We start from the raw sequence: 11,373 nt of genomic DNA on the forward strand, positions 1-11,373 counted from the left end.
CAGGGGTATGACCTTAAAAGTCTGTCAAACATTTAACTAACCAGAGAAGTGTTTATCTGGCTCAGGAACTGAATTCAGTGCAACAATTTTGTCTACATTCATGCCTGGAACTCTGCTAGAGCGGGTTGTGTGCTAGATATACAAGGATGTATCCTGTTCCCTGTCTCTGTTTTTCCAACCTCCTAAGTGGAATCACTTGCCTAATTTAAAAGTGTGTTTTTCTGACCTTAGGCTTTTAGCCCAGCTGCCAAGAGCAAATGTTGTTCTCTTGCGATACCTTTTTGGAGTGCTATACAACATTGAGCAACATTCCTCATCCAATCAGATGACAGCTTATAATTTATCCGTTTGTATGGCCCCAAACGTTCTTTACCCACCTGATTCCGGCACCTTGGAATTGGAATACAACTTGATAAGAAAGGTAATGAGAGCTCTCATTTTTGTCCCCCAGGGGGTAGAATCCCTACTTTGAACCGGACATGTGCAGTAGTAACTCTGACGGATGGAACTTTGTGAAGTGCACATTTTCATTAGGCCCCTGTGGAGTGGCAGAGTTCTTTATGCTACTCTGGCGGGGTCTGGGAAGGGGTGTCGTTAAACGGGAAACTCGGAGCAGTCGAGTCACTTCTTCACCCTCCAGGAGACTAAACACTAGACTGACTAAAGGAGAGAGAGAAGAGTCATGTGATACGATAGAAAAGAACCTGGGCTTTGGAGCTTCACCAGTCAAGGTTCAACTCTCAGCCTAATCCCTGAGGGAGTCGTAACCTTGGGCAAAGCCATGGTTTCCTCACTACACAATGGCGACAACAGCCAGCTCCTCCGGTCATCACTGGCACATCCTGGGTGGCTTGGGCAATATGAGCCCCCATGGCTCCAAACACATTTGCCTTCCTCTGCCAATTGTGGCTCATCTAGAAAAGTACTCGGCTACTATTTCACCTCTGCTACGTCATATAGAAACTAGCAACAGATTCCAGAATATCCTAATAAGATGACAGGTCTTCCCCAAGCTCACCCAGAGAGAGCCAGCATGAGGCAAAGCAATGCGTGAGAAGGGACTGAAGTTAGACAGACAGATACGTTTTCTCTCCAGCTGTGTGGGTTTTCCCTCACAACCCCACCAAAATCCCTGCTTCCCAACTTTATGATACTTCTTAATTTAAGAAATGGTTTTCTTAAGTTGTCGTTCATACTTTATAAAATTTCATAAGATGGTATATATCAGTTACAGCTCAGTAAAACTGGAAACAAAATTTAAAAGCAAAAAATAAGTAAACTTTAATAAGGTAGGCTACTTTGAAAATTATCCTTGTTTTATTTATATTTTGATATGTATTTATTTGAGAGAGGGAAAGAGAGAGCGTGAGCGGGGCAGGGGCAGAAGAAGAGGGAGAGGGAGAGGGAGAAGCCCAAGCCCATTCCCCGCTGATCACGGAGCCCAAAGTTGGCTCCATGTAGGGCTGGATCTCACCACCATGAGATAGTGATCTCCGCCGAAATCAAGAGTCAGACGCCCAACAGAGGGGCCCCGAAATTTATCCTAGGCTTAAAGACGTAACCACTGATCCCAAAATGTTAGCTCTTAAACTAGGCCACGTATTATAACTTTAGCCCACGGATGGGCAGTATTTTAAAATGTGTACCCAAAGTACACGGGAAAGTATCACTCTTTCTAAGTTATTTCTGAGAGAACTCTGGTTTCTATGTGTTTCTGTTTTTTTGTGTTTTTTTTAAACTTTTATTTATTTACTTGACTGAGAGAGACACAGCGAGAGAGGGAACACAAGCAGGGGGAGTGGGAGAGGGAGATGCAGGCTTCGCGCTTAGCAGGGAGCGCGATGTAGGGCTGATCCCAGCACCCTGGGATTATGACCTGAGCCGAACGCAGACGCTTAACCGACTGAGCCACCCAGGCGCCCCTGGTTTCTACATATTTTTATCAACTCTGAATTTTTCTGAGAAGTCCTTCCCATTTTTTCTTAGATCCAAGGTCTGTATACAAAATGTGATTTATAACTATGCCCTATGGAAAAGAGCACCCCATTCTTGTCTTTTTGTGTTACAGATTTGTTTTGTACAATTTCTCATTGAAAATTGCCTCAGGATATTTGGAGAAGACATCACTTCCCTCTTGGGCGAGAACTCAATGAGTCGTGGTAACAGCGAGAAGGCTGCAGGTACCGGGAGAAATTTAATTGGCTTTAGTGAGAAGCAGAGAGCAAGGTTACCAGGGGTCATGGGAGATGCTTAGACAGAGCTGTTCTGGAGCACAGAGCATCGCCAGGGCAAGGATTTCCATGGGCTCCTTCTTCCGAAGGCTGGCTCACAGGTCAAGGGAGGTTCCACACTGTTGTGAGACCAAAGAAAGGATAAGATGAGGTGTCTGACTTCAAGAAGTTTCTAGTGTAGATCATAAGGGCATTAGGACTCATCATGGTATGCTACAGTGTTTAGGAATTTTTTCTAACAAAATTCTAAATGGGTATAACATCATACATATATATATAGTTATATATATATAATTAGATACTTATACTATATAAATATGTAATCAATATATATATATATTTATGTATATAAGATGTGCTCTGGTTGAAGCCAGAGCAAGGGGCCTTTCTTCCACTTCCTCCTCTTTTGGCTCAGGGGCTCTTGAGGCACCACAGGATTCCAGTGCCCTTTGAAGCGGGTTGAAAAGAACTGGCATCATTGAGAAAAAAGGACTTGACTTGATGTCAAAAAACCTCTCCAGAGTGTAAAGTCCTGTGCCCCATTTACCAGCTATATTATCTTTCGCCAGTTATTCCAGCTCAGCATCAGTTTATACATCTCTAAAATGTGGATAAAAATAATGTCTAAATCTTAGAATTGTGGTAAACACTAAATAAGATGATGGATGGAATCCACAAAAAGCCATTAATAGGACTAGGAGAAGTGCCCCTGAGACTAGAGCTAGTACGATTTGAGCCTAGCTAATCACAGCTACCTGGCAGCAGTCCACCTTAGAAGGTAGACTTATGATTCAGAACCTGGAGACACGTATCATCAATCCCTCCATATTTCTGACATTTCTTGGTTTTATGATGCTTACCACATTGCTTTGAGGAAATCTTTAGGACAATACAAGTCATCAGGAATTAAGATGAGTCTGGGGCGCCTGGGTGGCTCAGTCATTAAGCGTCTGCCTTCAGCTCAGGTCATGATCCCGGGGTCCTGGGATCGAGCCCCGCAACGGGCTCCCAGCTCTGAGGGAAGCCTGCTTCTCCCTCTGCCCCTCCCCCTGCTTGTGTTCCCTCTCTCGCTGTCTCTCTCCCTCTGTCAAAATATAAATAAAATCTGTAAAAAAAAAAAAAAAAAGGAAAAAGAAGGTTCAGCGTATTAAACAACAACTACTACTAGTACTCTCTCTTCTTCCTTAGACTCCGGCCCTATGACTGTGACAAGCCGTTCTTTCAGAGCCAGGGCCTTTTGTCGGGGTTGCAGCACTTGCAGGCACACCCAGTGCACAGCCCCACCTTGCGCAAAGTCAGTACAGCTCTTTGGAGTTTCGCTCATGGATATGTGTTATAAAGACAACCTTCCCTTCCCAATTCTGGTAGGTCATCTCCTTTGGTCTTCTATAGCCCTCCTGAGGAGGGGACACTCTGAGAGGCCACGTGTCCTCATCCAAATCTATCCTCAAATGGAGTAGTCATTAGACAGCCCCTGGTTTTGGCTGAGAAGCTCTGTTACTGTTATTTCAAGGAACAGAATCTGACTTAGTTCCAGCAGAGTCATGAGGCAAATACAACAGGAAAAGACATTCTTGTCCATTCCACCTGGGTCTTGTTTTCACAAAGACCCACCGAGGCTTATTCAGATCAGTCAAAATGGACTCTGTGTATGTGAGTCTCTGAGAGTCCACCTCATCTTCACACTCTCCCTTCATTGCCTTCCTGCACTCACATGAGTCTCAAGTCTCCTTCAGCGGAGTCTACTCAGTCTAACAACTGCAAACATCTGACACAAGCATAGACTCATCCTCTGGCAAATAGGAATCTGTTAATCCTAACAGAGTATGTCAAATGGAAGCCACAGAGTTTGGCCTGTGTTATCTCAAACTGCTGTAGTGAATTGTCAGTGTGGACATTCACTGAGTATTCGGTGTCTCTGCAAGCACTGTGCGAGATGTAGGGAACGTTCTGCTAGCTATGAAGAAATGTATCATTTTAGCTAGCATGTTACCTGCTAGCTACTACCCCAGGTCCTTGCATCACAGGAAATTTAGGGGCTTGCTAGGATTATCATCCTCCGCACTGCCTAAAGGAATCAGAAAAGCCTCAGTACAGGATGCATGTGCCCCAGCTCACACAATATATAATTAGCATAATAGACTTCAGATCCATTGGATTCCCTGAGTCCAGCCCTTATTAAGTTTCTACACAGCAAGGAAAGGATATGAAGTTACAGCAAAAGACAATGAAAGACTCATGAGAAGGGAGGGTAATCAGAGAAGGAGAAGAGAGTTTCTGAGCCTGACTTTAAAACAGGGAAGGAAATAGAACAAGTAGGAATGGAGTATACAGTCACTTAAAGAGAAATAAACAAATGGGAAATGAGTATTCCCTAAATAGACTTCCATACTTGGGGAAGAGCATCTATGTAGGGAATAATGAGAAAGAAATGCTAAATTAGGAAACAGACGGTGATTCCCCAAAGGCCTTGAAGCGGAGAAGTTTGATTTAAAAGTGGAAACTCAGTGGACAGGAAAATCTGATTAAAAGAAGTTTTTAAACTGTTTCACTGTATGATTGTAAAATGGATATTTGGGTCAAAACTATATAGAAAGACACTGAAAAAAAGAAACCAATCTAAATTGACTTTACTCCTTCCCACTCTAAAACAGTGTACCATTATATTCCCGTGCTCTTTCAAAATGCAGGCAAGCTTGTGCTCTGCGTTTGTGGATATGAGATGCCATATAATTTCTTTTCTTCCTACAGGATATGCTTTCCTTTATTAATCAAAAAGGGCCCCTCACAGAAGGCATATTCAGCAAATCAGCCAATATAAAATCCTGCATGGTCCTAAAGGAGAAACTAAATTCTGGGGTCAAAGTGAACCCGTACAGCGAATCTGTTCATGTGGTCGCATCCGTCTTAAAGGTAGGGAAGGTTCTAGCATTATCCACACACGAGTAACTGAAGCTATGAGGCACACTTTAGTCCTTCAACAAGACTCCTCAAGAACCATAAAGGGCATAATAGATTAAGAACCTGACAAGCTAAAAAACCCTTGAGAAAATCAAAATTTAAGGAAGCTACTTTAGGATTTAAAAGCCCCATGTATTAGAAATACTTTGTTTTCACTACACACCGCCCTCCCCACTTTCACTCCTAAAGACTCCATGCAAAATACTAATACTGAAATGACTACTAGTCATGATAATAAATTTCAAAATACGCACCGATACATACACACTGTTTACCCATGCAAACATCCTCACCCCCCTCCTAATGAAGGCAAACTTTCCAAAAGAAATAGAACAGGGAAAGAATTTAATCCATCCACCTTGGCACTTATGTACAGCTCTGAACAACCCTATGTTAACGTAGTAATGACTACAGTCGTAGAATCTCAGTCACATTTCGTCTTCCCTTGTCCCCCGTTAATGTTCGAAGATGTGATCCATAGCAAAGTCCAGAAATGACTTAGGTAACCACTCCTACACTGCGGTCATAGTGATATCCAGTAGTAATATACATATAGGCATCAGGAGACAGGAGAGGAATGATGATACACTAGGTAGCAAGATGAGTGTTGCCCTCTGTAAGGTGTACACATGGAATCCATTTTCTAGCAAGAGTTAGGAGGTTCTTTCCTGATTCCGTGTTATAAGCACCGACTAGGAAGAGGGTGAGCACTTGTGGGGAGAGTGCTTAGACATTTCTAAACTTTTCTCTTCTTGAAGTTGACGGATCTTGGTGGAGAATGAGACTCTGCAACCTTGGCCTTGATACTATCATGGCAAACTAACTGGATATTGTCCTAAACTAGAAATGAATCTATCCTCAGGACCACAGTGAGTCTGCCATTGGACTCTCGACTTTTAGACAGTTAAGAAAAGGAAGAATGAAGCAATTGTGAGAGTAGCTTTCTTCCAGGGAGCACGCATACCCCGAGTGAGAAGACCTACTTCTTTCCTAATATGTGTGCCAGAGCCCACCTGTTTGTGTTTTGATTGTTTCAGGCCTTTTCTTGCTAGAATTAAGAGCTAGCAGTGTGCCTAAAACAAGCAACATGGGTATGTGTATTTCTGTCCAAGAAGCTAATAGGATTTAGGATGGTCTATAGCCAGACGCTGTCAGTTTGTGGTACTTTGCAAAAAAAGCACACATACAAAATAAGTTCCAGATGATACAAGGGAGCTTTATCTTCATTTCCACCACAGGCTAAGCTCTGCTTTTATGCCTCTAAGTTTTAGCGGGAGAAAATCCAAGCACCTGCTCCTGCGTGTGCAAGTCAATGGAGAGTCAGAGCCGAGCTCCGTGTGGGTCCCAGTTTGGGTATCTGTGAAGGAAGTGGGGGCTGAACTGAATTTTTTAACTACATATTTTCTCTAGAATATTTCCAATGCATATTTTTCTATAATATATACACATATTTTTTTTTATCTCCCTAAGGACTTTCTGAGAAATATCCAAGGAAGTATATTTTTATCTGATCTCTATGACAAATGGCTCGGTGTTATTGATCAAGGCAACAAAGAGGAGATGATAACGGCAGCCCGGAGGTAACGATGCATAATTACTCTACTCTGGTCACATCTCCAAGTAATACCCAACATACTATGAGGAAAACATTGGCTTACATTTTGCAGCTTTGCCCACTATAATCATGACCAACGCCAAAGAGTTTCAATTCTTCACGCCCATGGGGGCCAGCTCAGAATAGAGGCACACTTTAGGGCTATTATTGTTCTTCTCCTGATCTTATTAATGTGGACTCCTTGGCCGTTTTACACCTTCTGGATCCATGAAACTGGTAGACAAAATTCCCTGGTCCAGGACAGATCAAGAGCAACAACTGCCAGGGCTATGACCTTAAAAGTCTGTCAGACATTTAACCAACCAGGCAAGTGTGTATCTGGCTCAGGAACTGAATTCAGTGCAACAATTTTGTATACATCCATGCCTGGAACGCTGCTAGAGCGGGTTGTGTGCTAGATATACAAGGATGTATCCTGTTCCCTGTCTCTGTTTTTCCAACCTCCTAAGTGGAATCACTTGCCTAATTTAAAAGTGTGTTTTTCTGACCTTAGGCTTTTAGCCCAGCTGCCAAGAGCAAATGTTGTTCTCTTGCGATACCTTTTTGGAGTGCTATACAACATTGAGCAACATTCGTCATCCAATCAGATGAAAGCTTATAATTTATCCGTTTTTATAGCCCCATGCGTTCTTTACCCACCTGATTCCGAAAGCTTGGAATTGGAAGACAACATGATAAAAAAGGTAATGAGAGGTCTCATTCTTGTCCCCCAGGGGGTAGAATCCCTTCTTTGAACCGGACATGTGCAGTAGTAACTCTGACGGATGGAACTTTGTGAACTGCACATTTTCATTAGGCCCCTGTGGAATGGCAGAGTTCTTTATGCTACTCTGGCGGGGTCTGGAAAGGGGTGTCGTTAAACGGGAAACTCAGAGTGGTCGAGTCACTTCTTCTCTCTCCAGGAGACTAAACCTAGACTGACTAAAAAAGAGATAGAAGAGTCGTGTGATACGATAGAAAAAACCTGGGCTTTGGAGCTTCACCAGTCAAGGTTCAACTCTCAGCCTAATCCCTGAGGGACTCGTAACCTTGGGCAAAGCCATGGTTTCCTCACTGCACAATGGCGACAACAGCCAGCTCCTCTGGTCATCACTGGCACATCCTGGGTGGCTTGGGCAATATGAGCCCCCATGCCTCCAAACACATTGGCCTTCCTCTGCCAATTGTGGCTCATCTAGAAAAGTACTCGGCTACTATTTCACCTCTGCTACATCATACGGAAACTAGGAAGAGATTCCAGAATATCCTAATAAGATGACAGGTCTTCCCCAAGCTCACCAAGAGAGCCAGCATGAGGCAAAGCAATGCGTGAGAATGGACTGAAGTTAGACAGACAGATACATTTTCTCTGCAGCTGTGTGGGTTTTCCCTCACAACCGCACCAAAATCCCTGCTTCCCAACTTTAAGATACTTCTTCATTTAAGAAATGGTTTTAAGTTTTTGTTCATACTTCATTAAGTTTCATAAGATGTTATACATCAGTTACAGCTCAATAAAACTGGAAACAAAATTTAAAAGCAAAAAATAAGTAAACTTTAATAAGGTAGGCTACTTTGAAAATTATCCTAGTTTTATTTATTTTTTGATATGTATTTATTTAAGAGATGGAAAGAGAGAGGATGAGTGGGGCAGGGGCAGAGGAAGAGGGAGAGGGAGAAGCCTAAGCCGATTCCCCGCTGAACACGGAGCCCAAAGTTAGCTCCATGTGCGGCTGGATCTCACCACCATGACATCGTGATCTGCGCCGAAATCAAGAGTCAGACGCCCAACTGAGGGGCCCAGAAATTTATCCTAGGCTTAAAGATGTAACCACTGATCCCAAAATGTTAGCTCTTAAACTAGGCCACGCATTATAACTTTAGCCCACTGATGAGCAGTATTTTAAAATGTGTATCCAAAGTACACGGGAAAGTATCACTCTTTCTAAGTTATTTCAGAGAGAACTCTGGTTTCTATGTGTTTTTGGGTTTTTTTGTTTTTTCCTTAAACTTTTATTTATTTACTTGACTGAGAGAGACACAGCGAGAGACGGAACACAAGCAGGGGGAGTGGGAGATGGAGAAGCAGGCTTCACGCTGAGCAGGGAGCCTGATGTAGGGCTGATCCCAGCACCCTGGGATTATGACCTGAGCCGAACGCAGACGCTTAACCAACTGAGCCACCCAGGCGCCCCTGGTTTCTACATATTTTTATCAACTCTGAATTTTTCTGAGAAGTCCTTCCCATTTTTTCTTAGATCCAAGGTCTGTATAGAAAATGTGATTTATAACTATGCCCTATGGAAAAGAGCACCCCATTCTTGTCTTTTTGTGTTACAGATTTGTCTTGTACAATTTCTCATTGAAAATTGCCTCAGGATATTTGGAGAAGACATCACTTCCCTCTTGGGCGAGAACTCAATGAGTCGTGGTAACAGCGAGAAGGCTGCAGGTACCGGGAGTAATTTAATTGGGTTTAGTGAGAAGCAGACAGCAAGGTTACCAGGGGTCATGGGAGATGCTTAGACAGAACTGTTCTGGAGCCCAGAGCATCGCCAGGGCAAGGATTTCCATGGGCTCCTTCTTCCGAAGGCTGGCTCACAGGTCAAGGGAGGTTCCACACTGTTGTGAGACCAAAGAAAGGATAAGATGAGGTGTCTGACTTCAAGAAGTTTCTAGTGTAGATCATAAGGGCATTAGGACTCATCATGGTATGCTACAGTGTTTGGGAATTTTTTCTAACAAAATTTTAAATGGGTGCTATATATCTATATATATATATACAACACCATACATATATATGTAGTTATATATATATATATAATATATAATTAGATACTTATACTATATAAATATAACAATAATATATATATTTATGTATATTAGATGTGCTCTGGTTGAAGCCAGAGCAAGGGGCCTTTCTTCCCCTCCCTCCTCTTTTGGCTCAGGGGCTCTTGAGGCACCACAGGATTCCAGTGCCCTTTGAAACAGGTTGAAAAGAACTGGCATCATTGAGAAAAAAGGACTTGACTTGATGTCAAAAAACCTCTCCAGAGTGTAAATTCCTGTGCCCCCATTTACCAGCTATATTACCTTTGATCAGTTTTTCTAGCTCAGCATCAGTTTATTGATCTCTAAAATGTAGACAAAATAATGTCTAAATCTTAGAATTGTGGTAAAGACTAAATAAGATGATGGATGGAATCCACAAAAAGCCATTAATAGGACTAGGAGAAGTGCCCCTGAGACTAGAGCTAGTACGATTTGAGCCTAGCTAATCACAGCTACCTGGCAGCAGTCCACCTTAGAAGGTAGACTTTCGATTCAGAACCTGGAGACACGTATCATCAATCCCTCCATATTTCTGACATTTCTTGGTTTTATGATGCTTACCACATTGCTTTGAGGAAATCTTTAGGAAAATACAAGTCATCAGGAATTAAGATGAGTCTGGGGCGCCTGGGTGGCTCAGTCATTAAGCGTCTGCCTTCAGCTCAGGTCATGATCCCGGGGTCCTGGGATCGAGCCCCGCATCGGGCTCCCTGCTCCGAGGGAAGCCTGCTTCTCCCTCTGCCCCTCCCCCTGTTTGTGTTCCCTCTCTCGCTGTCTCTCTCCCTCTGTCAAAATATAAATAAAATGTGTAAAAAAAAAAAAAAAGGAAAAAGAAGGTTCAGCGTATTAAACAACAACAACTACTACTACTAGTACTCTCTCTTCTTCCTTAGACTCCGGTCGGAAGACTGTGAAAAGCCATTTTTTCAGAGACAGGGCCTTTTGGTGGGGCTCCGGCACTTCCCAGCACACCCAGTGCACAGCCCCACCTTCCGCAAAGCCAGGACAGCTCTTTGGAGTTTCCCTCATGGATGTGTGTGATAAAGACAACTTGCCCTTCCCAATTCTGGTAGGTCATCTCCTTTTGGTCTTCTACAGCCCTCCTGAGGAGGGGAAACTCTGAGAGGCCACGTGTCCTCATCCAAATCTATCCCCAAATGGAGAAGTCATTAGACAGCCCTTGGCTTTGGCTGAGAAGCTCTGTTACCGTTATTTCAAGGAACAGAATCTGACTTACGTCCAGCAGAGTCGTGAGGCTAATACAACAGGAAAAGACTTTATTATCCATTCCACATGGGTCTTGTTTCCACAAAGACCCACCGAAGCCTGTTCAGATCAGTCAAAAAGGACTCTGTGTATGTGAGTCTCTGAGAGTCCACCTCATCTTCACACTCTCCCTTCATTGCCTTCCTGCACTCACATGAGTCTCAAGTCTCCTTCAGTGGAGTCTACTCAGTCTAACAACTGCAAACATCTGACATGAGCATGGACTCATCCTCTGGCAAATAGGAATCTGTTAATCCTAACAGAATATGTCAAATGAAAGCCACAGAGTTTGGCCTGTGTTATCTCAAACTGCTCTAGTGAATTGTCAGTGTGGACCTTCACTGAGTATTCGGTGTCTCTGCAAGCACTGTACGGGATGTAGGGAACGTTCTCCTAGCTATGAAGAAATGTATCATATTAGCTACTTTGTTACCTGCTAGCTACTACCCCAGGTCCATGCATCACAGCAAATTTAGGAGCTAGCTAGGA

At 43.2% G+C, this 11,373-nt stretch overlaps 1 protein-coding gene across 1 annotated transcript; it reads left to right on the plus strand.

Annotated features, from left to right (window-relative positions):
• The first annotated feature begins 309 nt into the window (after positions 1 to 309).
• Positions 310 to 5,555, plus strand: LOC135363230 (rho GTPase-activating protein 20-like). Its single transcript, XM_064583870.1, has 4 exons — positions 310 to 421; positions 2,069 to 2,180; positions 3,420 to 3,595; positions 4,983 to 5,555. The coding sequence occupies exons 1-4, from the start codon at positions 326 to 328 to the stop codon at positions 5,178 to 5,180; spliced, it is 582 nt and encodes a 193-aa protein (XP_064439940.1). The 5' UTR covers positions 310 to 325; the 3' UTR covers positions 5,181 to 5,555.
• Positions 5,556 to 11,373: the final 5,818 nt, after the last annotated feature.

This window comes from Mirounga angustirostris, unplaced genomic scaffold, assembly GCF_029215605.1.
Source record: "Mirounga angustirostris isolate CCGP_5_RB_7025 unplaced genomic scaffold, mMirAng1.0.hap1 SCAF_69, whole genome shotgun sequence".
NCBI lineage: Eukaryota > Metazoa > Chordata > Mammalia > Carnivora > Phocidae > Mirounga > Mirounga angustirostris.

Bases quoted from the DNA above. Each gene is read 5' to 3' on its own strand.
- LOC135363230 (XM_064583870.1), top strand. From the start codon at position 326: ATGACAGCTTATAATTTATCCGTTTGTATGGCCCCAAACGTTCTTTAC. The intron at 422-2,068 runs GTAATGAGAGCT...TTTGTGTTACAG, and splicing joins AATACAACTTGATAAGAAAG to ATTTGTTTTGTACAATTTCT. The intron at 2,181-3,419 runs GTACCGGGAGAA...CTTCTTCCTTAG, and splicing joins TAACAGCGAGAAGGCTGCAG to ACTCCGGCCCTATGACTGTG.